The 27,921-nt window shown below is 39.4% G+C and overlaps 1 protein-coding gene across 2 annotated transcripts in view; it reads right to left on the bottom strand.

Annotated features, from left to right (window-relative positions):
- The window catches only part of LOC101062161 (plexin-A1-like), a 161,722-nt gene that overhangs the window by 27,298 nt on the left and 106,503 nt on the right, over positions 1-27,921 (bottom strand). For both annotated transcript variants that reach the window (XM_029833920.1, XM_029833921.1), the window contains exons 11-18: positions 18,053-18,149; positions 13,736-13,959; positions 7,400-7,551; positions 6,921-7,041; positions 6,512-6,648; positions 4,607-4,774; positions 2,207-2,300; positions 758-994 (exon numbers count right to left, since the gene is read on the bottom strand). In XM_029833920.1, the coding sequence (XP_029689780.1) occupies positions 758-994; positions 2,207-2,300; positions 4,607-4,774; positions 6,512-6,648; positions 6,921-7,041; positions 7,400-7,551; positions 13,736-13,959; positions 18,053-18,149 (1,230 nt within the window). The remainder of the gene's footprint in view (positions 1-757; positions 995-2,206; positions 2,301-4,606; positions 4,775-6,511; positions 6,649-6,920; positions 7,042-7,399; positions 7,552-13,735; positions 13,960-18,052; positions 18,150-27,921) is intronic.

Genomic DNA, 27,921 nt, shown 5'->3' with positions numbered 1-27,921 from the left:
GTGCTGTGTACTGTATGAACTAATGTAGACTGTTTTCATGTTCACAATAATTTGAGTATATTTTCTTTAAGAGATGTTCTTATGGCATCTGTTTAAAAAAAGCTACTAATAGTTCAATCAAGGTCCATCATTTTAAAAGAATTTGAAAAGGGTTTGACTTAATGTCATGATGTCGAATTAACTTTGAAGCAAATAGAAATTTACACATGTTGAGAGAAAATAGCTGGTTTCTTATATTTGCATGCATGCTAAATGGTGATAGTGAACTTTAACCTCTGTATTCAAACCATCCTTTACAAGCCAGGAACAGAAGCAGTGGGAGGCATTTTACTGCACCCAGGAAGGAATGTGGATTGGGTTCAGGGGCAATCTCTCCTCTGAGCCATGAGCAGCCCTACGTTTTTATAGGAGTTGTTCCAAAATTCCAGCTCAAAACAGTTGTATTCAGCGGCAGCGATAATGTTGTCGGCTAAATTAAATCCTAGCTTGATATTAAAATAATATTTTTTCCCATGTACCTCAAAACTCTCTGTGGCCTACTTTGTCAAACTGTCAGCATCAATCGTTTTATTCCCACTGGAGAACTTTAGAGGGTGCTCACTCAAGATTTCATTTTGGCAATGAAGAAAAAGACCTAAAGAGTTGCATGTTCTCACAGTCCAAGGTGAACTTGACACTAGAAAAAAGGGTCTTCCTCGATCATCCATTTCTGAAATGAAGCAGGACATTTATGCAACCACATTTATGCCATTCTAACCTTGAGTATGAGTGGCGATGTGGGTTTGAGTTCCAGCACTCCAGAGGGACTCAATGGTTCAAACACGGGATCTGGGTAGTAGCTGAAAGTCTCGTTGACCACCACTAGAGCATTCACATTGTCCATGTAGAATCCAATTTCATCTGGACCCGTGCCACTTTCAGAAAACCCCAACTCTGAATCTGCTACCGAGGGGGCCAGGCACACCATGACGGAGTTGTTGTACACCGTACAGTTCTGACAGGAAACAGAAATAAAGAGGGCAGAAATGGTATTACATGGTGTCTACATTAATGGTATATATCATTGCCTTAAACATTAAATCATTACTTTATGTCATATTATATGATATTATTATGTATCACCAATTCTTAAAGTTGCATGACCCTTTTTTTTTCCTCCCCCTTTGCTTATGTAGCAGCTGGCATTTTTTTTAGCAAAATAACATGAACATTTTGGAATGAATTACATTCTCAGAAAATGTTAGCAATGGGCTAAGGAAGAGATGATTAAAAATCAATTTAAATTAAATGAAATTTAAAATCATCATAAAAGTTTTGAAATCGAAAGTGGATCTGTGCTACACTAGAATAGCTCCAACTGTTTGGTGAGTAAATTTATATTTACATCTGAATGTGCAATAACCCCCCCACCCCAACCTTATTGTCAGCGATTGACTGGAACACAGTTTCTTATGTTTTGGTGTGACACCTGTTTCACCAGTGTTTTTTTGACATTTATACCCTTGTGTTGTCTCTAGAGAAGTGTATTCAGGGAGAAGGCAGCTAACCGATCAAGAGAAGCCAATGATTTAAGAAAAAAAAAATTGCACTGAAACCATGCACAATCACAAAGCGCACCTTTGAAAGTAATCAAAAAAGACAGTGTGGGATGCATCATGTGTGCTGTAAAATGAACCATTGAAGTATTGTTTCAAGCTTTGTTTTTTGAGAGCTTTAATAGTGACAATAACCAAGTGTTTAATGTATAGTGATTCTATAGGATCTATAGGGTTATCTATAGGATCAAACTTCCAATGGAACCACGTTGTGCCAGGTTTGTTGAAGTTTATCCTCCCCACATTTTTTCAGAAGCTGTCTCTTTGTGTCTCTTGTTTTCAGACAGTAACACTCATTTAATGCAGTGACATTTGAAAAAGCTACATGGCCTGAGGTAGTGTCAGATGTTGGAAGCTGTATCTGCAGAGACAGAGGACGTGAGCAACACACAGACAGGCTGTATGCCACTACTTGCAGGACTACCGGTATATAAGTACTGGTAGTTGGCTGTAGATGGCCTTACTTAATGTAATAAGCATGAATATATTTGTCAAAAAAAGAATAACTGAATTTGTGTGGGTCTACACCATATTTTAATAAGCCTGTATGTATAGTGCAAGTAAGAAGTTACATGTACATGTTAAAAATGGAAATATGTGAAAATACTTACATGGAAGGATTCTGCCTGCCCATATTTTGCCCTGATTTTAGGTTCTCGGATGGTTGCAAGATTGGTCCCACTCACTGTCAACAGAGTCCCACCACTGCAGAGACATAAAACACAGGTTGGTAAGTTGGTACATAAGTTATCGCATCTAATCAACTTATGTCTACTAATTTTTCATAAACTGTAAATATATCAAATATAGCTTACATTAAAAGATTTTAAAAAGTTTTCTTATAATTAAGCTGCAGTATTCTTCAAGTGGTTTACAAGCCTGGGATCTATTTCTTGGAAAGTAAACTCCTGCAACTCCTGCAGTAAACTCCATGTGTAGCATTACAATTATTAGACTAACACAATTCTATAATAATGGAAGGGTTAGGTGTTCTCTGCAAAATCAGATAAATAATCCAGGCAATATACCACTTAGTGAGAGAGTAAGAAAGCCTGTGAGCCTGTTCCTGCCATGACCTGAGGTTCTGCAAAGACCTAATCTAATCCAGCCTGATAGCAACATTAAAAGCCACATTCCTTAACATGAGGCTCCATGTCATCACTAAATGCAGAAAAACACAGTAATTGTCATTGTCCACATCAGTGTGACACTTAAAACAACTCACTAAAGCACCAAGAGAAATTATATTGTAATAGCAATGAGGCTTCATAATTAATTGGACAGTTGCTTACACTGATGCCAGGTAAGTTTTTCAAAATCCCCTTAAAAAAGAAAAGAAGATCCCCTTTCAAGTAATAAGCAAATACTTCGGCTTTTTTCAATTTATCACTGTTGTTGATTCTCATCCTCCCCTTTCATCCATGTGGTCACACCAAGTGCAGAGCTTTGTGAGTAAGACTTGAAGCAATCAGATAACACATCAGACTGATTCACTACACTCTCTACCTGAATGAAAGTACCACTGTGAAAGTGGACATCTGAAGGGCAGAGGCCAAATTAAAGCTTCCACCTGCACAAATCTGCAGTATTTTAGCTATTTGCAGAGCTAAATGTGTGTGGGGGTGGGGTGGACGGGTCTGCGTGCTTTTCATCCACATAAAAGGACAGTGGACCAAACCTAGAGGAGCCTGGGAAGCATGTTTCCGTTTATCTGAGATCATCACCCCTGATTGAGCTTCCTCAAGTAGAACAACTTCTAAGCTCAACTGCTGCAAATACAAACAACCTCACAGTGTGAGTGATTGTGATTTGCTCTCAGCTCCTGCCAGTTCAAACCTGATGGGCAAAACCCTATCCCAGCTCCCGTTGGGTGAGAAGCGAGGTACGCCCTGGACTATGCCAAGCTCAGTGCAGGGTTAACATATCAAGACAAACAACCATGCACTCTCTTGTTTATACCTAATCCTCAAGTAAACAGTCCTCCAATTGTCCTCGGATTGTGGGAGAAAGCTTCAGTGCCAAGTGAGAACCAATGTAGACATGGGTGGAGCATGCCTCAATATTTCATTACTATAAATTAAATAACCAAGTGACTAGAAATGAAACAATGTCAGATGTGCATAGACGACATGCAAATGTCATCAGGAAAATGTTCAGCCTCTCCAGTATTTTGACATAGGATTAATAGCAGTGCAGAACAAAAAGTTTGGACTTTAGTAAAAGTAGCACAAAAAAAATGATATAATAATTTTATGTTTGTTTGTTTGGTTTTTTTGACGGAGCAAAATTTAAGTTAATGAATGAAAAACCAATTGTTTTATATGTTTTAAATTAATCACTGTGATTTGTCGACCATCACTGTTGCATTCTAGCTACTCTCTGACATGTTTAACAGCATTCTAAAATAAAAGATATTCCTGGAAAGAAAATGCCCAATTTTGCAGTAAAGTCATACAGTATTATATAGGTTTGATGGAAAATGTGTCATGTTGGTTTACAAGACTAAATGAGAGGATATGGAATTTTTGTCATGCGTGACATCAGGTTATAAAAAGAACTCAAGTCTTGCACGGCTGATCTGTTTTCAGCTTGATATTCAATCACGCTATTTGAGCTGACACGGGGATGCTCAGCATTTTCCAATCACCCAAGCAGTTGCTGAATTCTGATGAAAAATGTCTAGAGGCAGCATCAATTTACCCACAGCTAAACAAACTGTCAGAACATATTGTTGTGTTTACATTTGCTCACACTGCCTTGAAACAGTATGGACTCTCTCATATTAGCAGAAGTTCCAGACATCATTTTTAAGCCATAAGCCTCTAACAACACCAGCTGCAGCAATCCAAATATCACTTCTGTTTTAGTGCATTCTGTTCTGAGTCTCCTGCAGCATCTCATAAGTCAAGAGAGGCTCCATTTTACAGCAGAATGGATGTAATAAAAGAGCAACACAAGAGCACATAGAAAATAACTTTAAACAAAGTTGAGAAAAGAGTGATAAAATGTACCTGGCAATGCTCCAGTCTGGTTCAATCTTCAGGACAGTGGGGTCTTCAGTGTAGTTAAACCTGACCTCTGGATTTCTAAGCTCCGCATCATCAATATCTACCAATACTGATGTGCTGCCCGGTGCTATACCAGCAGGGGTGACACAGACTATCTCACGGGCATTCCTCCTAGACAGACCAAATGAGCAAAGGCAGAAGGAAAATGATGATCCACCAAAAGATTTCAGTGAGGCTGAGTGTATTTAGGCTCAAAATTTATATTTGCTTAAAACAAAAAAATCTATGGACCATTCTTACTCCAATGAATATCAGATCTAATGAAAAGATTAACTTATGAGACAAATAAATGTATAAATACTTGGAGAAAAAAATACTTCGAAGAGAGAAACTATATTGTCCAACAGGGAGAATGAGTTTCAGGAACAAACAATACAGAGTATGATCTAGAATTATAATAATATTGCAATACTAACGAAAATGATGGCTTTTTCATTTTAATGCATTCCTCAAACACTGAGGCTCAAGCTGAAGTTGTGATATATTTAATCACTAACTCGTGCAAGTAATTACCAGTGTCCAGCCTTGAAAACCAATTATTCCTCTTCTCTTTAAACCACATTGTAACCCACTTATTTGATTAGAAAATTACAATATTGACCAAATGTGCTTCACTTAACAATTTTTGAACATGAACGATCTCTAACCCTGCCTGAATCACAAAGCTTAGTGTTTTTCAGTGCTACACAGTCTTTAGCAAACAATGCAAGGCAGTGTACTGTAAAGTCTGTACAAATAAGTGATTTGAATATTTTCCATTACTTAAACATTTACACCTCATATTTGGCAGCTATGCTTGCTTTTCCCTATATAGGGCTCTGATACAAGTAAATTAAAAGGAGCACATTATTCACATTACGTAGATGTAAGATAGGACAAACTGTATTTACAATAGGAAGCTTAGAAATCTTATAGTGAAATAACAATGGTCAAGGGATGATTGGAGACAATGGTTAAAGTGTGTTTGGATGTTTTCTTGTCTCTAAAAAATATCTATTTTCATCTTGGGTGGAGACCAAAGTAGCTATATAATCTAATATGTATTTACCACAAGTGGTTGCTGCCTTTCCAGGCCATGTCTATACAGGACCTGCGTGTCTATGAAAGAGCAAGCCATTGTGTGGTGTGTATCCCATTCTTTTCTGCCTCTGTACAATTGTATTTAGAGAGAAAGAGTGAAAGAGAGATGGAGAGAGAGAGAGAGTTCATAAAGATAAATTGTAAGAGAAAATCTGCAAAACCTGCATCCAACTCCTTCAGTCTGTAACCATGGCAACTCCATTCACAAAGAACAGCCACAATATTTAAAGCTACAAACACATTGACACACTTCATCAGTTACAGATAAGGAGTACACAGATGTGTGTGCTGTGCATACAGCTGTTTTAAAGTGGAATCTGTTGGATTACCACAGGGAGGCTACAGCATCAGACTGACTACTGTGACATCAAAGTCAACATACAGTTACTCTATTCAAGATTAGCAATGACTGGCTAATCCTTGCATTTGACATGGTAGCAAATGGTGTGATTCTTTGCTTTTTTGAAAAAGGTAAATAAGGGAAAGCCAGCATGACTGCAAAGAGATGATGTGTGTGTACACGACACATACTAATGACATGCTTACATGCACATGTAATATCTTTATATGAACCTGGGTAATTTTTAGTATTTTATTTACTTTTTTGTTATTATCTACAGTGCCACAAGTCATAATCCTAAATATGTTTCAATAGTGTATATAATAATCTTTGTGTTTTATTAGTCAGATCCTAATCCAATTCTCCACAACACACATTCCACACAAGGACATTTATTATAGAATTTAGTGGGGGAAAATGTTCCTTACTTTTTAAAGAAGCAAGGCTGTTGTGCAAATCTGACTGAAATGTAGCTGCCTGCGTTGAGATAGCTTCCCTCAATGGTGACCCGGGTGCCCCCGGAAATGGGCCCCTGAGATGGCTGGATACGGGTGAAGTATGGAGTCTAGAAAGAAAAAAAAAGGATATAGATTTTTTTTCCCAATGAAATATACACTGCATTTTATGTCATAGAAATTATTTTTAAAGCTAATTTTTAAATATTCTGGTGTTGCATTGTGTTAATATATTTTCAACATATTTTCAAGCAGAAAGCTGTCCTACAAACAAATATTATTTGGCAGATTTGGCTTTACAGCACTGGATAAAAATTTGGCTCAGGTACAAAACCAGTGTCATTACATCATCCACTTACAAAAGGGAGAAAAATAAACTTACCACAAATGTGAATGGCCTGGAGGAGAGGGCTCTGTAGTCATTTACACAGTCCCTCACACACACCTCAACCTGAGCTTCCTGGACCCTGTAGCTAGTGGCATCATTCAGCAGACACACAATTCTGTGAATCAGAAAGTTCATGATAGTTTAGTTTAACATTCTTATCTGAGAGGTGCCCCAGTTTACTCCCATCTTTCTGAAGGAGTTCTACAGTTCTACAGATTTCTGAGAGCTTCTGTTAGCCTTTCATCCAGGTTTTACCCCAGTCCAATGGCAAAAATGAAAGAGGTTTAAGCTATGAGGTTGTTTGTCTGCTGAACCCTCCCTGTACCTCCAGGTGCATAAAAAAAATTTCATGCTGGATTACAATGTATGCCTAAACTCTATATGACTTATATACTATTCCATATAGTAGGGTGTATATTTGAGTGTTGGTCATTTTGTCAGTGCATTTGCATTGATTAAAGAGACCAGCTTACTTCTCTGCGCTTACATACTCCTCCTCAACTGGCAAACAGGGAACTTTGCCCACCCTCACACCCATTTGGATATCTCTGAACTGCAGACCGAGATTTTCACCAAGGATGGTTACTCTTGTTCCTCCTTGTCGGGGCCCCGTCTCAGGGAATAGCTGGGTGAAGGATAGAGAAAAAACAAGGCAGAAAGGAAGAATTATTATGTGATTATCCTGTGATTAATTTGTATAAAAAGGAAATACATTTTATTTATCAAAATCTCTAAAATTTTATCAACATTTTTGAAATCTGAAAAAATATTTTTGATAAGCATGTGCTGGTTGTGCAATCTGTGACTTAATTCACTTTTTGTCATGTGTCTTTCCATGTCTACACTGATAAAAAGTAAAAAGGCAGACAGACAGACAGACAGACAGACAGACAGACAGACAGACAGACAGACAGACAGACAGACAGATAGATAGATAGATAGATAGATAGATAGATAGATAGATAGATAGATAGATAGATAGATAGATGATCACACACACACACACTGTGATCACACACACACACATGCTGGTGGAAGTGGCCGGGGGGAGGGCTCTCTGGGCGTCCCTCCTGAAGCTGCTGCCCCCGTGACCCGGATCCGGATAAGCGGCAGAGAGCGGAACGAAACGGAACGAAACGATGATCACACATTAAATTCAAGCTTTAATGAGGAAAAATCACCCTCATGGTTTAGAAAACTTACAATAACATGAAAAATATTTTCCATTTGGCTGATGGGAAGGACTAAATTAGTGTAATCATATGTGTGTAAATGAAACTTATTACTTTGATTTGGATTGAACAGAGGAGTTCAGTATAATTCTAAATCATGCCAAATCGTAATGTGATTTATTTAGCCAGATTATGGCGCGTAGCGGGGACAGGTGTGGTGTGACAAAACAAATATGGGGACAGATAGACGCTGGCTGTCATAACACTGCACACACTGTGCCATCACGGACATGCACGAACAAACATAATCCTTAACAAGCATCACAAGGTTATTATGCATAATCTGTCCATTACCCTGTTCTCATGTACTGCCTGGCTGAGCACACAGTACAGCGTGGAAATGAAAACTCGGGCATCCAAATTAATGGAAGAGAGATATTTTTATACACAACAGATGTTAACAATGTGTTTGGGCAAGGAGTAGCGTATGGAATTAATGATTGTACTCCTCTGATTTGTCAAGAAAGTATTTGACAGGTGTATGATTTGCGATGTTTAAGTGCTTTGGACAATTTCAACTTTAAGACATGCTCAGGTTTTAAAGTTTTGATTGAGAAAATTAATGTGATTTTGTATCATTACACCTACATGCACACAACTAACCAAACATGGGAGTATTGATATGCAAACTGCTCTCAAACTGCAGGTTAGGAGCAGATACAATCGGTATATGCACATAAAACAGCTCAGATGATGACAACAAATGTTCTATAAATACCCAAAGGCCCTTAGCCTATGTCAGAAAGTTCTGGTCATTATATTTTTCCACAAAGTCTAATTCCATGCCCCTGCTCTTAGTATTGTACAGTCTCAGTTCGGTTCAAGCGCTCCTTTTGTTACAGGCACTGTGTTTTTCCACCCCTATATTCTTTCCACTGGTAAAGGTAGTAGCATTTTGGTATCTGGACATCACAGCCATATAAAACTAGAATGGAAGTTTGTGATTTGTGGCTTTGTGTTCATCTTTCATCTCTTATCCATCCTGTGATGAAACAATTGTGTTGGGGTTGAGACAAATCTCGATATATTCCGGGACCATAATGTAAACTGAAAATGGTTTGTGGAAGTAATGTGACAAACATCCAACAACATGACAGACTGCTGTAACCAGGAAGGATGGCAATTTTGTTACTGGTCCTTTTTGTTTTGTTAAGGAATACTGTGCCTCAGGTTGCTTTTCCTTTCAATATAGTAGTCAACATACATGCTGAAATACAGTTAAACTGTTCTGTGGCATTATTTCCCTGTTTTAATAATTCCTAATAATTATGGGCCTCTGTGTTGTTTAACTTATTGGCTGATGCAGCATCAGTCTACATGTGGATTACTTGGAGTGGTCGTCATGCAACTTTCAGACACTGATGCGGTTGCTTGTATGAAGGGAGGAGACAATAGGATATAAAGAGCTGCTATCAGTGATTTCAGTGTGTACTCATCCCGCTGCAGCTCAATCTTTTAGAAACAAAGAAGTTGTTAAGTATATCTAGAAGTACTGTGTTGAAATAAAATGCAAGCTACAAAAATCAAAGGCAGAACATTATAATAATTATAGCCATTTGATCAGGCATAGTCATAGTGAAAGTCACTTGACATAAAATGAGAAAAGATAAAAACCAAATGACCTCTAGTGACACAGATTACTCTATTAATAACAAGATAATCACCAGATTCATTAAATGTTCATTAGAGAAAAAAGTACAAGTGGCTCTTCTTTTGAAATACTTTTCTTTTTACCTGTTATAGCAGAATGTTTTCTTTAATTTTTTTTTAACAAAATGCATCTATTTTTCTTGACCTTACCCACTGGTAATTTAATTGAATCTAATCTTTAAAATAACTCATATAAATTAGTTTATAGAATGTTAGTATATGTCCAATAGACAGTGCAGACTGACAAAAACAAAATGACAAAGATAAACATGAACAACACATAAACGATGCTCTGTTTTAATCATTTTGAGAATGTAGCAAAAGAAGAGAAGCTACAAGACCTGGACAGATAAGCTGTCCAGAATCGTCGCTGTACATTTGCTGAGAAAGAAATTCAGTGAGCCTTCCAGAGCCAACAAGCAGCCAGAGCACACAGTGCCCCACATTTGGCACAATAATTTTTTGAATTATTAAAATTTACTACACGAACATTGTAAGATTTACAAAATGCTATAAAGTTTACTTCTCCCATCCATCCATCCATCCATCCATCCATCCATCCATCCATCCATCCATCCATCCATCCATCCATCCATCCATCCATCCATCCATCGCTTATCCGGGGTCGGGTCACAGGGGCAGCAGCCTAAGCAGAGAAGCCCAGACTTCCCTCTCCCCAGCTACTTCTTCCAGCTCGTCCGGGGGGATCCCCAGGCGTTCCCAGGCTAGTTGAGAGACATAGTCTCATCTGGCTCCTCTCAACACGGAGGAGCAGCGACTCTACTCCAAGCTCCTCCCGGATGGCAGAGCTTCTCACCCTATCTCTAAGGGAGAGCCAAGCCACCCTACGGAGGAAGCTCATTTCGGCCGCTTGTACCCGTGATCTTGTTCTTTTGGTCATTACCCAAAGCTCATGACCATAGGTGAGGGTAGGAACGAAGATCAACCGGTCAATCGAGAGCTTCGCCTTTCGGCTCAGCTCTCTCTTCACCACTACGGATTGGTGCAGAGTCCGCAATACTGCGGACGCCGCACCGATCCGCCTGTCGATCTCCTGCTCCATTCTTCCCTCATTCGTGAACAAGACCCCAAGGTACTTGAACTCCTCCACTTGGGGCAGGATCTCCTCCTTGACCCGGAGAAGGCACTCCACTTTTTTCTGGTTGAGAACCATGGCCTAAGATTTGGAGGTGCTGATTCTCATCCCAGCAGCTTCACACGCGGCGAACCGAGCCAGTGATCGTTGGAGGTCACGGGCCGATGATGCCAACAGGACCACATCATCTGCAAATAGCAGAGACCCGATCCTGAGGTCACCAAACTGGACCCCCTAAACACCATGACTGCACCTAAAAATTCTGTTCATAAAAGTTACGAACAGAATCGGTGACAAAGGGCAGGGAGCGGACGGCCCGTATCAGGGGGCCCGGCACCAAATACTCTCGGAGGACCCCCCACAGGACCACCCGAGGGACATGGTCAAATGCCTTCTCCAAGTCCACAAAACACATGTGGACTGGTTGAGCAAACTCCCATGGACCCTCGAAGACCCTGCTGAGGGTGTAGAGCTGGTCCGCTGTTCCACACCCAGGACGAAAACCACATTGCTCCTCCTGATTCCGAGTTTCGACTATCCGGCGGACTCTCCTCTACAGTACCCCTGAATAGACCTTACCAGGGAGGCTGAGGAGTGTGATCCCCTTATAGTTGGAACACACCCTCCGGTCCCCCTTCTACTTAAAGAGGGATTACCACCCCGGTCTGCCAATCCAGCGGCACTGCCCCCGATGTCCACGCAATGTTGCAGAGTCGTGTCAACCACGACAGACCTACAACATCCAGGCGGATCTCATCTCAGGCCCTGCTTCCTCACTGGAAGACGCGTTGGTGGGATTAAGGAGGTCTTCAGAGTATTCCTTCCACTGATCCACAACATCCTGAGTTAAGATCAGCAGCACACCATCGCCACTATACACAGTGTTGACAATGCACTGCTTCCCCTTCCTCAGACGCCGGATGGTGGTCCAGAACCTTTTCGAAGCTGTCCCGAAGTCATTCTCCAGGGCCCCGGCGAACTCTTCCCATGCCCGGGTCTTTGCCTCAGCAACTGCTGTCGCTGCACTCTGCCTGGCCTGCCGGTACCTATCTGCTGCCTCAGGAGTCCCACAGGCCAGGAAGGCCTGATACGACTCCTTCTTTAGCCTGACAGCATCTCTCACCGCTGGTGTCCACCAGCGGGTTCGGGCATTGCCGCCACGACAGGCACCAACCACCTTGCGGCCACAGCACCGGTCAGCCACCTCAACAATGGAGGCACAGAACATGGTCCACTCGGACTCAATGTTCCCCGCCTCCCCCGGGACATGGTCAAAGCTCTCCCGGAGGTGTGAGTTGAACCTCCTTCTGACAGGAGACTCTTCCAGGCATTCCCAGCAGACCCTCACAATATATTTGGCTTTGCCGGGTCTGTCCGGCATCCTTCCCCACCATCGGAGCCAACTCACCACCGGGTGTTGATCAGTTGACAGCTCCGCCCTTCTCTTCACCCGGGTGTCCAGAACATGCGGCCGCAACTCCGATGACACAAATACAAAGTCGATCATCGATCTGCGGCCTAAGGTGTCCTGGTGCCAAGTGAACATGTGGACGCCTTTATACCTGGACAAGGTGTTCATTATGGACAATCTGAGACGAGCACAGAAGTCCAATAACAAAACACCAATTGGATTCAGATCAGGGCGGCCATTTTTCCCAATCACACCTCTGCAGGCCACACTGTCGCTGCCAACGTGAGCATTGAAGTCACCCAGGAGGACGAGGGAACCCCCAGAAGGAGCACTCTCCAGCACTCCCTCTAAGGACTCCAAAAAGGGTGGATATGCTGAACTGCTGTTTGGGCCATAGGCACAAACAACAGTCAGGATCCGTCCCCCACCCGAAGGTGAAGGGAGGCTACCCTCTCATCCACTGGGGTAAACTCCAATATACAGACACTGAGCCATGGAGCAACAAGTATTGCTACGCCTCCCCGTCACCTCTCACCATTGGTAACTCCAGAGTGGTAGAGAGTCCAACCCTTCTCGAGAAGACTGGTTCCAGAGCCCTTGCTATGTGTCGAGGTGAGGCCGACTATGTCTAGTCGGAACTTCTCAACCTTGATCATTATCTTAGTGTTGAGGTAAAAGTGCATATATGTCTGATGAAAGTTGACTTTAAATCCTCAATAGTGTGTATACTTTGTCTACTGTCATGGATGTAAAACAAACATATTTTTTGTTGTTGATATCATTTGTAATTCATTTCAAATAAATACAATAGGACGACCAAGAATTTAAACAGCGAAGCAAAAGGTGACCGGGTTAATAACAATGAAAAGAGCAATTACAGATGTGCCTGGAAATTTTGAACATGAAAAACAGAAAAAGAAGTTACAAATTGATTGAAACATTTTTAACATCTAGTGTGTATTCACTATTTCAGCTTTTAATGCATAAAATATTCAATGTCTCATATCTGGTTCTATTCATAATGATGTTGTTTATGTTAATACGTTTTGTGGTTATTAGTGAGTAAAATCTATTTGCATCAGTAAAAGCTTGTATTGTGCAGGGGCTTTCAATTCTATTTATAGTGCCAATACATTAAATAATGCCACTTATTGATAAGCAGAATCATCACTGATTTAATTACTTTTAGTATCAGAAATGAATCATTCTCTATATATAATTGTATAATTATTAATACCAACCGTTAAGCATAATTGCAAATATAATTAATAATATGCGACTGATGGGAAAAAAATGGTCTGCAACATACAAGTTTGAGACGCAATCAGATTTAATAGTTTTGATTGAGAAAATGAACATAATTGTGTACCTTTACACCTACTCCTACACACAGAGAAACAGATGCAAACACTTCCTTTACCTTGGTGATCTTGGGGTGGGAGCAGCGGCTGTTTCCAGAGGAGGCATGCATCCACCGTCCACTTTCAGAAAGTAGTAGAGCGACATGAGGACTTCCCCCACTGGTACATTCCTGCCTGAGGGAGCACTTCTTGTCCTGGACACACCAGCCACATTCAAACCTAGGGTTGGCCTTCAGGCACATGCCGCAGCTGGCTCGCAATGCTCTGCACTTGTACAAGTGTGCTGCAAAGAACACAGTGAAAAAGAAAAGGTAATATTTTGTTGACAGATGATCTAATTTTCAGTTGTAATGCTATTAAATGTGTTATTGATACAAAAAGCTAGTTTGCTTTCTAGTGTTGTTCGCATAATGGCTCGTTATTATTCATTATACGGCATCAACCTATTCTAAATGATTGTATTGTACAATTAAGAAGACATTTTTTGTTGCCAGTGGACTTTCGATTCTCTATCCAAGGCATATGTTGCCTATACACAAATCCATTGAATATTCAACACATTTGTTTTCCATTTAAGAGAAAAATTTAAAGAATTGCTTTGTATTTAGTAGAGGTTGTATTCAGTTTTCTTAACTGGTTAATAAATTATAAACCATTGTCTGTCCTCACCAATGTATACACAATGAATATTTCTTACTTAGCACATAGAGCCTGCTTTAAATATTGGAATTTGCTCACGCTAAAAAAGGCTTTTTGATGAAATGCTGGAAGTTGAAACAATAATTTTTGCAAGCAATAAATCTGAACTCCTCCAGGGGTACCTAAAGCATTTCCCTGGTTCAGTAGGTTGCCCAAACTTTCCAGATATGTTTTGTGGATCTGGAAACGACTTATGACTGCGTACCTACAGACACAATGTCGGGGCACTCAGTCCTGGAGTGGAGAATCAGCTCCTCTGACAACAATTATGAGCCAGAAAATGGGGGATTACCCCCTCCAGGACAGAGAGAAGTGCCCCAAGTGGAAAAGTTAAGTAGCTTGGGATTTTGGTGACTAGTGAGGGAAAACTTGGGCAGGAGATTCAATGATGGAATGGGACAATGTCTACAGTACTGCAGATGCTGATCCAGTCTTTTGGAGTGAAAAGAGAGCTGAGGCACAGGGTGAGAGGATCTGTTTGACAGTTAATATAGACTGTCAGAGAAATCAGCCCCTAATCTATGACAACTATGACAAGATTGCAAATTGTAACTGATCTAATTAAAAAACAACAACACAGTAATCTTCAGAGTGGAAAAAAGGCTAAAAACCTGGATAAATAAATAGCAACTGAAGCCAGAAGAAGTGGGTGGACACATTTTAACTAAACAGCAGCAAGCACTGAGTATTAAAAAGATGGTAAAAGCCCAAAAAAGAAACAAATAACAAATAACTCCAATGAGAATACAAGTCAAATGAAGAGCTGTTTATTCCAAACGTTTATCATCGGTGGTACACTTCCAAACCCTGTAGATAGGTGAATTGGCTGTTACACTTGTTAAACAGATTTTAAATAAGATGAGGGCAAAAGAGAATGCTACATGTAGGAGTATCCTTGTCCTCCACCCTTCCCTCCCCTTTAGTCCCTGATTCAGCCTAATCTGTTTAGCCATGGCTCATCTTAAAAGTAGTGTGACACTAATTAATCTAAAGCAAATGAATGATTTAATTAACATTATCATCTCTTCTTTACACTGGGGCAAATCTGGGGTGGTGCTCAAGACGGATAATGCTGCTCCAATTCAAAGAAAAAGGACAGGATGGAGCAAGAGAGGATTAATGGGCAGTGGAGTGAAAAAAGAAGAAAAGAAGGTCCTTATGAGATTTGTATAACTGAGAATGGGTTTATAATGAGCGATTTGAAGTGCTGTTAGACCTTTAACATTAAGCATTGCATTTAAATATAATCCTCATAGGTTTTCTTTAAGGATTTTACATAACATTCCTACAGTGAACTGATAAAGACTGTTTACACACACACACACACACACACACACACACAATGAAGGTCTGGGGACTGCCTTGGATACAATGTGCATTATTTACCAGAAAAGTTCAGACCTTTCACAGAATCTTATGGGGTTATGGGATGGGCTCTACTAAAACTAAATATTCAACAATCAAAACTCAAATCAGAACATGTTTTTGTGTGTGTTTTCAAAAACATATTTACTGTATATGTGATAAAGAGTTAATTAAAGCAGTTTTAAATTCATATAAGGACATTGAATGCTAAGGCTGTAATGACTTTTGCCTGTTGTTATTCAATGAAGGAGCATTGTAGGCAAAAAACCCCCAAATAAATTAATTCAGAATAACAGAAAAAACAATATAACAAGGTCTGTGTCACTTCTGGGGCCTTTGAACAGGAACCAATATGACCAGCAATTGTATTCACTCCTGGCTGGAGACAGGACTCCACCTTCAGTAAGCTTAGAAATACTGGTGAATGTGAGACCGGTGATTTAAGTTACCACTGAAGGGTCCAAAAAGGAAAGCTTGATGTAAAACATAGAGCACAGTGCTAAACTGTGCCCAGGCAGTGACGAGATGAAGAAGCTGTATAATGTCCTGTAATCTAATGCACAGAAAAGGTATTTGCTTGCTTTTTTCTTCCTGTCATGTAAAAAATGGATATATGTTCCATGTAGGGTATAAAAACAGTTTTTCTTTCTCAAAAAAATAGAGTTCTTATGGTGACTCCAGAACAAGTGACTAAAGCTACAGTGCATGCTAAAAATGATAAAGCTACTAAAACATTTAGGCATGAATCAACAATGATACTCATGATAAAAGAGGGAAAATGAGGTCAAATACTGATTTCACAACTGTTTTCTCAAGAAAACAGAAAATGTACCTCAGTAGTTTTTATAAATTCATGTGCATGGAGAGGGCACATGTCCCTACAGAGTGTGGCCGTGCTCCTGACTAGAATTACTGCATCAATTTGACAGTGTTTGGTACAATATGGTATATGGTGGCAATATGGTGGCAGATGCAAAGATGCACAATATCCCATAGACTCTCTGCACAGGTCAGTCAACAGGACAGTTGCTTTTGCCATACAGGAATTGCTGAATAAATGAAAAATGAACAAAAAATGAACCAAAATTGCCTTCCACCTGTCCGTTCTCAGACAAAGGAACAAAGCGCAGACCTGCTGCTGGGTTGTTGCCCTGAATTGGTTGATAGAATGGAAGTGGTGTTGCACTGGCTATTTGTGAATTATATACTGTAATGCTCCTATGTTAGACAGCAAACTGTGCATGTGGTATGATTAATAGTATGCTGTGGGAAAAAAAGGCACAAAAAAATGAAAAACAAAAGACATATATTGACTACCAGCTTCTTTTCACATAAAATTATAATGTACTTACAAGACATTCTCAACATGCCTAAATAATGGTGAAAAAAAGTTAAATTAATGTTGACACAATGTTTCTCCACCGTTTGGATTAGTCATGAAATATATTCTTGTGACACTCCACTGAGCCCTTAATGCTTAGAAAGATATTTCAAGACAGACAAAGTGAAACATTTAAGAAGCAAATTTAAAAAGAGGAAAATGCAAATGAATTAGGCCAAGACCAATGAGTAACAAAATTCTAAGCAATCTGAAATATTAACTGATTGTCTGATATTTGTCAAAATGAGTCCAGACAAAACAGAGGAGAACCAGTAAAATAAGAACACATGACAGATAAAGTTCAGTTTAGTCTCATTCTAGCAGCCCTTTTTTCCCTCAACTGCAACACAGTTGAGAACAAGATTTATATTATCTTGTGTAATGGAACATCTAAAATCATTACCCTCCACCACCCAAACTATCACACTTAATAAAGACTTTTGAATCAGTAATTGTTTTCCACTTAAGGCACACGTAGCAATTAAGAAATAATAGATGCAATCCCCGCATGTCACCTTCTGTTTTTGTTTATCAATTCTGTCCTCTCATCCAGCCCTCCGACCAAAGTAACATTAAGCAATGCATTTATCAACCTGTCACGCACCCATCGTTCTTCACTTTCCCCTGTTCTTCAGTATTACTATTTGTTTGTGTTAGACAAATATCCAGCCATATTCATTTCCTTAGATGTTTTTTTTTTGCTCTTGTCAGCATCCATTAATTATTCTGTCTAACCATTCTTTTAATTGATTATCAGAAGAGTTTAAACTTTCTTCATGACAGCTGTCAAAAATGAAATTGTGCATCTCTTATGACAGGGAAGAAAGCGTTAACTTCATAGACAGTCACGGCAGAGCGATTCAAATTGTTGCACAATGTTTTGCCCATGGGCTTTGAGGATAAAAAGTAGAAACGATAAGAAATACGATACCTTGGATATTGAATGGGTTGTCAATAACATAGATTCCATTCCACACCACAGAGAGGTCCACTGGCAGGTCACTGATGTCACTTCCCTCATAGTCATACTAACACAGACAGAAAAACAGAAATATATTAATTATGAGAGAAAAAATGTGATTTTTTTTAAAACTATTTATGTAAAAATTGGAAATTGTTATTGTGTAAATTGCATAGTGAATCACTGTTATTCATTCAGTGCAGACAGCAATATGGCCAAGCAAATCCATATTTACTAAAACAGACATTTCATAAATACACATCGGGAAATAGTGTAGCTATGGCGGTTGCCGAGGCAAAGACCCGGGCATGGTGGGGCCGTGGAGAACAACTTCTGGACGGCTTCGAAAAGGTTCTGGACCACCATCCAGCGTCTGAGGAAGGGAAAGCAGTGCCTCCCAGTGAGGAAGCAGGGCCTGAGATGAGATCCACCTGGATGCTATAGGTCTGTCGTGGTTGACACGACTCTGCAACATTGCGTGGACATCGGGGGCCGTGCCGCTGGATTGGCAGACCGGGGTGGTAGTCCCTCTTTTTAAGAAGGGGGACCGGAGGGTGTGTTCCAACTATAGGAGGATCACACTCCTCAGCCTCCCTGGTAAGGTCTATTCAGGGGTACTGGAGAGGAGGGTCTGCCGGATAGTCGAACCTCGGATTCAGGAGGAGCAATGTGGTTTTCGTCCTGGGCGTGGAACTGTGCATGGGAGTTTGCCCAACCAGTCCACATGTGTTTTGTGGACTTGGAGAAGGCATTCGACCGTGTCCCTCGGGGGGTCCTGTGGCAGGTTCTCCGAGAGTATGGGGTGTCGGGCCCCCTGATATGGGCCGTCCGCTCCCTGTATGATATAGTCAGAAATCATGCTGTGCTCTATTTCAACTCACCCAACCATATACCAAAAATATAAACATTACTGCCAAAATATTTAATTAAACTTTCATTACTTTCCTCGCTTAAGTCAAAAAAGCAGAACCTAAATATGATGGATAGAGGGGATCTGATACAATCATCTCGATCCATAAATTAGATGACTGTTTGAACTACTCAAAGCCACTTCACATGTAGAACACAAGGGCCTGGATAGAAGAAAATGACCTCAGTAAGAAAGGGACGGAAGGAATAGGACAATCCACAAAAGATTTATTTTACTTCACAGCCAAACTACCACTTATTTTAAATATTAAGATACACAACCATAGGTCTATGTTGAAACTTTAAAAATCAATATGCCTTCAGTTAGCTACTTAAATCAATCAGCTGATTAGACCTCATAAAAACATAACATTTTGCAAGTTTTTGAGAAAAGAGCTGCTAGTAGTTAACTTATAGAAGCATTTACTATGACATATCAGCAGTGGAAGAGAGAACTGAACAGGAACAGTAAATCGTGATTTCTGAACTGTTTGAACTAATTCTTCTTATTGTGGCCTGTCGGATCTATTTCTTAGTATGATTTTTTAAAACTAGAATATTTCCTTGCTGATCTGAATTAACACAGATGAGATGTTGCAGCTTGCCTTTGTGTTGTGCAAATAATTTTGTCCCTTTGAGCTTTTCGCAACTGCAGATTCACTAGAGCGCAAACATATACCTTTATGATGAATGAGTACCTAATTTTGCATTTTCTGTGACATCACTGAAATCTCTTGCAGTTCTATCCAGGATTTGCATTTTTTGCATTCTTACTGACACATTGATGGTAAAAATCTGATAAACAGATTGTAAAAAAAAAAAATCAGCATCGAGTCTAACAAATAAAATGGGAGTTACAGTTCAACTGACATTGCCTATTATGATACTTAAAACATCAGATAAATGGAAACCACATGATTCGAGGCAGACAACAGAGGACTCTTTGGTCACAAAGCCAATGCTGAATGGCTGCTTCCTACTCAAACTGTGCCCTTTAGCCTTACTCACATGAAAGGATACTGCGAGACTTTATTACGATTGCAATTACATCCCACTGAAGTCCCAAAGAAACCGCAGCATCCCTCCACACACATGCAAACACACCCACGTACCCATCTCTCTGTGGTGTGGCCTCCATTAAACTTTAAGGGCTTTGACTTATCTGCAGACATCACAACACTGGGTGAGCTTGTTTTCCTGTCATTCCCTGCCCACCCTGCTGCCCGCTGCATCATGCTTTATTCATACTATCAAATGGTTTAAAATGCCGACACCAACCACACTGTGACGCACCATGACACAGCGCCATCCAGTCACACTCACCCACTGTGTGTTTCTTTCTTGGGGAGAATTGAGGAAAAGGCTAATTTATCAAAAATGTAATTTCCACTTTAGGCAATTTCCACAAAAAATGGCTGGTTAGGGCAGGGAATTCAGAATAGTGTTGGTGGGGGTGTGGTTCCAAGAATATCACCAGCAAGGAAAAATACACTACTATACCATAATTTACTGTATTAGAGTAAAGACAACCCTAAGAACTAAGTATTGTTTTTTTTTCTCTCAAACGGACTTGCAGGAAGCTACTACACACATTTATCTTAAGACAGTAACAATAGGAAAGTGAGTCATTTTTAGATTATGCATTTTTTGACATTATACTTCCCCTAATGAATGGACATGAAGCAATCACCAATACACTGAAGCACACAGTTTTATGATGCATGTAAGAAATTCTACACTACAATCACTTCAATTCTGTTGAAATATTTGTGGTTCATCTGTGGTTGCAAATTTTACTTACTGTATTGGTGCCTTACAAGGTCACAATCCTGGCATTATTGCATTCTAATTGGATACTTCCTGGTAACTTATACATCAATTCTCAGCAAGTCACTGATTCTCAGCAAAGTATTGATGTAAAATGACCTCTATGCCCATAGGAAAAGTTGTTCTCCCTCTACTGAGAATAAGGGATCTCTGCTAACCTGCCATCCTGACTTCCCTCCCCTGACTGCCCAGAGCTGCTGGAGATGAGTAATCAGACTCATTACAGAAGCCTCTGGCCGGCTTCTCAATGTCACTGCATGTAATTAATCTACCTGAGCCAACTCACTGTGCCCCAGTCCCCTGAGAGCAAACGATGGGAGAGGAGAACAGGAAGTAAGGATGGTAAAAAAAAAAGGCTCCCATGTTCTGAAAAAATGCGCTGTAGCTTAAGGGGAGTGTGACATTTGGAGCAAGGCCATCAGAAGAAATCATGGCCTAACAAATTTGATCGTGCCTCTATGCCTATTATACCGAATGCAATTTTCTGGGACTTTCACCAGCTGTGGCAATCTCTTGGACAAACAACACAAGCACTTGTTTGTGTCTGTGAAGATGACAGAGTTATCACACATTTACCAAAAAAATCAATAGACTTACTTCTTTATTGTAGCAAAACCTAATTAAATATGATCAGACTTTGATTTGATTTGAATTGAACAATCTAAACTAATATGCATGACAGAAGTTCCTGCATTCTTGTATAGCACTGACATAAGAGGGAAAAATGTTGGACACAGTGCTTAAAACCAGTGGTTATGTATTTATTTATTTTTCTTTTGAGCAGTATATTTTGCTAGCGGCCAAAGTAATAAAAAATAAATATGCATGCAGGAATTTAGTAATAACAAAAAGGTTAAAAAAAATAGGATAGGTATAAGGATGGAGAAGAGGGTGGAGGGAACATAAAACTAGATGACAGAAGAACACAAAGAGTTTCCTGATAAGGGTGAAAATACGCATAGAAGAGGAAGGACTTTGAGAGAGGATGACGAAGTGAGAGTGGAGGTGACAAGAGGATAAGAAAGGAGAGGGAGGGGAGGAGGTGTAAAAACTACAAGGTGAGCACAAAGCCGTCCCTGGCCTCATTACAGTAACAAAGCAGCCCGGCGGAGGGTTCATTCGTTATCTGCTTCACACTCATTTATTCTCTCGCTACATGAGTTGTCTCCATGGACCACATGTCCCAGTGGATCGTAAGAATAGATATGGCTGGTGTGTCTCTGTGTGTGCCTGCGCGTATATGTGAGCGACTTGAAAACTCCCAATGTTAACAAAACAGAGCAGCTGGTTGGCAGAGAGGGGGAAGGTAGCAAAACAAGAGAGGCTGGTACATGTGTGTGAAAGTCCTAGTGCAGGTCACCGCTATTCAATTAGTCATGTTGACGGATACCCTAGTGTGGGTTCAAAATTCACTAGTGTACACATCCAAAGATATGCACGCACGCACGCACACACACACACGCACGGACACACACAAGGGTCAGAATATAGTGTCTGTTTAATTCTAGATTTGTAAAAACAAATGTAAATGTAATTCGATGTAAAGATGGGAGAGTTGCCTCATGGATGCGCAGCCAACAAATCTGCAGCAACAGCATGGTGCTGTTTTGTCAACATGGACCAAACTTTCTGAGGAATGTTCCCAGCAGTTCAGAGAATGTAGGTAGGCATTTTCGAAGCCAAAAACAACCAAAAAAACGTTTTTACCCATGTCCTGTCCAATGTGTATGTGAACCAACCATTTTCTCAAATGTAATTATACTAATCTGAGAAGTTCATACAAATGTAGTTTGATAGAACATGTGTGTCAGTACAATAAATCATGTAAAGCAGGTTACTGGTGTTGTTGCTGATGCTACATTCTCCGTCGGCTCCACATGATTAGGAGAAGGATCATGTGGAGAATCTCCATATGGCTGCTGCACCCAACCCCTGAAGAATGTGTGTGTGCATGTGTGTGTGTGTGTTTGTGAGGTTAATGGAAGGCTTGAATGAACTCCTTTTTTATGTGCTTGTGTATGTTCTCACTATTGTGCATGTCTCAGAGTGTGCTCATGCATAAAGAAGCTCCCCAGTGTACTTCAATATGCAAGTTCAATGTTTCAGTGCTTCAGTGAGCAGCTAAATAAAGCACAAACAGACAGAATGAATGAATGGATCAGTGTACATCTACTGGTGGCTAATTTCTTTTTTGTGTGATTTATTACACAACAGTATCCTAGCCAGCTGTGTTATACCTACATATTTTTTCCAATTGAAAATAGCGATAGTGATGATAGGGGAGGTTAACTTTATTTATTATTCTTTTTATATCTGCCTGTTATTCTAATCTATTACTGATGACTGATAACATTAGGTCAATTTGGTTTCACTTAAAAAGATGAAAAAGAAATACAACTTCAGAAATAATATATAATAAATGCTTAATATCTCTATTTTTAGATAATTAATAAAAATCATGACCATTTTTTATTATTCTGAAACAAATGCAGAGAATTGTGCAGAATAGCCTGGGATAACACTTTTTTTTTTTTTTTTTTTAAATCAGTGGTATACACAATTGTTCATGTTGTTCTAGTCTGTCATTAATGAAGTTATGAAAGTACAGGTGACTGAGTGAAGCATTATCCTCTTTTCCTTAAAAAAGAAGTCCAAAGGAGGACAATGACAGATGGGCATGGTGCTCAAATCCATCTAATGCAATCATAGGGTAACTAATGTCACAATATAAAATAAGCATGACCTGAGAGTCAGAATATTAACAGCACAGAGTCACAGTTAGCCTGATGAATATAACTGTTTATGTTTAATATATATGTAATCAAAGATTTTCTAGAGGGGAAAAACTTTTTTTTTTTTTTGCTATATTAGAGTAGCTGAGTAGTTTGCTTTGCATATTTGTGCTTTCTTTTCATTTCACTGACTTACATATGGCAGAAATACTAGAACCAATAAGTTTCATGCTACAGCTCAAATAAGGTACTCCTCATATAACAGGTTATTTTTATAAGATGAATTTGAAGTGAAAACAAATGTTAGGCGATCATTTCTGTGGTATAAAATTCACCCAGCAGACTTGGCTTTCTTGATTTATGTGATCCATCACACTAACCATCAAGTCAGCTTTCATTTTTATCATATTTTCAGAGGTAAAGCAAGGTAGACTTTTCAAATTAATCTACAGTCAAACTGCATTATAATGCCACAATAATGTAAGACAGATGGGATCTGAATTGGGTTTCTACACTGAGAAAGATAATAGCTTTCAGAAGAGTGAAAAAAGATACATATGAAGCTAGAAAATGTACCTAAATTACCAGCATTTCAAAAAATGTATTTTAAATAACTACACATTTAGAGGCAGAAGCAAATGTTTGTTGTATCTGATTTACAAAATTATCTGTTGAATGCAGAACAACTATATTATTTTAAATTAAGTAACACACCTCAATAACTTAGGAGTCTGTGATTTCTGATCCTTTCCATTTGATTCCATTCTTCCTGACTGCTGAACTGCGCATTGATTTTAGCCTTCTTTGTTTCTTTGTTCTTCTTAACCTCTCGTAAATCCTTCTGCTCCCTCCATTTTCACCTCTGTTGCTTCATCTGTATCTTTCCCTCACCCACTCTCTATGTCACTCACTTTCTCTGTCTTCCTCTGTTTTTTTAGTGCAGTGCTTGTGCATAATATGCCTCTGTGTTTTCCTCATGACTGTCTCTTGTAGCACTGCAATTCATCATTTTACCAACAGCTACCTTAATTGGATCCTATCACAATCCTACCTGACAGGGAGAAGCTAAAAAAGGATGTAAACACATTCACAGACAGAAAGATTTAATATACAACAGCAGACTTTTTGTTTATGTATATAGAATATCAAATTTTGTAATCTTATGGAGCACTGAAACTCTATTAAAAAAACCCAAAAACACATGATATTATATATATATATATATCTGATATTGATAAACTCACTCCAACTGCTTCTGTGAGAGGTCAATCCAATATTTGAATTACTAAATTCCATTAACCAATAGATTTTCATTTTCAATTTTGATTTAGTAAGTTAGAAATGCTACAAAGCAATTGTTAGGTCAAGTTTGTGCTATTTTACACTTTTACTTTAACTGGTGTTATGAAGGACAATTCGCACTCAGTGTGCTGATGGACATATTTGATTTATTGCTCATGTAAGAATAAGTCAAATTTATTTTTCTGTAATACTGCAAGAAATGTTACACTTCCAGGGATTATTGTTGCGCGAGTCACAAGGCTTTTTAGTTTTGTCAATGGTTGTCTACCAAAAAGAAAAAATGTCCAAACAATCATAGCTCTCAAAGCTCAGCTCTTAAACCATTACTAACATGTAAGAAGTAATTAGACAGACAGAAGTGCCCAATGGACAATAGAACTGCATGAGCAATTATTGTAATTTACCCTTGAATTATTTTCCATATCACCTTTATAAACCAGTTGTCAAATACAGTGTGACCTCTACTTATGAAATTAATTGGTTCCGGAAGTTGTTTCGTAACCTGAAAATTACGTCAGTAGAGACGCGTTTTCCATGTAAGTGCCCTAATCCGTTCCAAGCCCCCATAAATTCGGACATAATTTTTTTTTATAAATCATAAAAATGCATCAAAACATGTAACAAATACATGTTACAATTAGATTACCGCACAATAAATATAGGAATTCAGTGCAAGACTTCTCCAGGAACAAAATTAACTTTATTACAGGCTAATCTTACATTAGCCGTCATTACTAGCAACAAACGTTAACACTTGTGGTAACACCGCCATCTAATGGACAAACATATGAACACCCACAATAAATAAAAGTGAAACGAAGGCGACGCTGGGATACACACAAACTTGTACATATTGACGTCCCTGCTAGCCAATGGGATGACAGGAAAATGCAAGGCGATAGCCAATGGCAGAGCCGCTACAAGCATGTTTGCGTTCGCTAAACTCCGCAAGCTGCGAGTAGCAGCGGTAGCGTAATTTTTCCTTTAATATCCTGAAATTTCTTTTGTAACAAGAGGAAATATTTTCCCGTTGAGATGTTTCGTAACCTGAAAATTCCACATGTAGAGACATTCGCAAGTAGAGGTCCCACTGTATTACAAAAGTATGTCATAAATGTATATGAAAAGATTGCTCTAATGGACAAACATACGAATACCCACAATAAATCGAAGACGACGCTGGGATACACACAAACTTGTACATATTGACGTCCCTCATAGCCAATGGGATGACAGGAAGATGCTAGGCGATAGCCAATGGCAGAGCAACTACAAGCAAGTTTGCGTTCGCTAAACTCCGCGAGCTGCGAGTAGCAGCGGTAGCATATTTTTGCCTTTCGTATGGTGAAATTTCCTTCGTAACAAGAGGAAATATTTTCCCGTTGAGATGTTTCGTAACCTGAAACTTTCGCATGTAGAGAAGTTGTAAGTAGAGGTCCCACTGTACTATAACCAATGCTTCCTTTTCATATTTATATACAAAAAGAGCTGAAAGTAAAAGCTCAGATGTGTTGTATGCCTGGAGGTAATGTGGCAGCCAACTCAAAGACCCAGGGCCCCTGATGAGCTTGTGACCAGCTGAAGGAAAGATGGCAGACAAAGCTGCCAAAGCCAGACAAAATCTCCTGCTGTCTTTCACTTCTGACAACTCACTATTAGACATATCACCACTAGTGAGTGCTGCGGTGCGCAGCCTGCATGTTAATCATATGTCCTGTTAAGTAAGTCATAATTGGTATCATTACAATGTCTCCCATCTGCCTCCTGACCTGACTGGAGCTGAGGAAATTAACATTGCTGAAATACTTGCTCCACATTAGTGGTGACAGTTTGGCTGAAGGCTAAGAGGTAGGAAATGAGAAGTGGGAATGAAGTGAAAAGGCATGTGTCACAGTTAGTCCAACCCCACAACCCCACAGCCATATGGCGCCGTTTCAAGTTTTTTCCACAAACTCTACTGATGCTAGTCTTGCGTCACAGTTTACCAACTATAAATAAATAAAATACAGAAAAATCTAATCTTAAAAAAGGATTTTTGATTTTTTTTTTAAGTGGGCAGTACTAGCTCAGTCTTATTTGCTTTTACCTTGTTATATTCCTTATTTTTGTTATATTGAATCTCATCACATTATGCCTTTATTACTTGTTAATGCTTAATGTTCGTGATGCTTAATGTCTGAGCTCGGAGCCCTCTGTTGAAGGAGAACAGGAAGCAGCTACTGTAAGGAGTATAAGGGAGTGACGTTGACTAGGGACGGAGATGCAGAGATTGACATGGGAAGACACAGAAAAGCAGGAGGCTTCCTTCTTTCTGTGTCTGTTCATACCAATTATGGAAGGATGTGCTGTTCCCGAGCCAAGCTAATTAATCAATGAAGACAAATTCATATTCTCATCATTATGGTTTGCATTCTTTACTATGTATGGGACCTGCTATCTTGTGTTTCCCCCTGCCCTTAGGCACATTTGAATTCTGTGTAACTAGGGACCTAATCTCAATAAAAGAAGGATGGCGGAAGATGTGCCTCAGGACGTGTTGGAGATCTGTAACTGAGCACATCTCTCTGTCCTCCTTGTTGCAAGTAAAATTTAAAGCTGTTGTCTTTGCCTCATTTGTCTCTCATGTTGTAGGTCAGTTGAACCTAACACAAACATACAGTAACCAAGAACTATGGCAAACATTTTCTCAGACCCATTTCAGAGAATGGTACGGAGATGGCTACGCTAGAATCTTCATGGGATTATTTCAGCCAAAGAGCTTACACTAATTTTTATTAGGTGGGTCTTTTAATGTTAGAATTCTCATTTTTATCCTTTTTAATTGAGTAGAACAATACTTTTGTTATTTACCAGGAATTGAAATAGTTTCTTTATAAGATATAAGATATAAAATCTTTAAGTATATTCCAACCCTGATCAGTAGAAGACTTTTCTCATCACTGTGTGATGTTCAGAAATTGTAGATCAAACCAATTATAAACCTAGTTCAAAGTGTGACTTCACCACAGTTTCACAGGAAACTGTGTCGTCTATTCACATCGTCTGATAAATATACATTAAGGTACACGT

The sequence above is a fragment of the Takifugu rubripes genome, chromosome 3 (genome assembly GCF_901000725.2).
Source record: "Takifugu rubripes chromosome 3, fTakRub1.2, whole genome shotgun sequence".
Taxonomy (NCBI): Eukaryota; Metazoa; Chordata; class Actinopteri; order Tetraodontiformes; family Tetraodontidae; genus Takifugu; species Takifugu rubripes.
The sequence above is the reverse complement of the archived record's forward strand: the minus strand, read 5'-3'. Positions and strand labels throughout refer to the sequence as shown.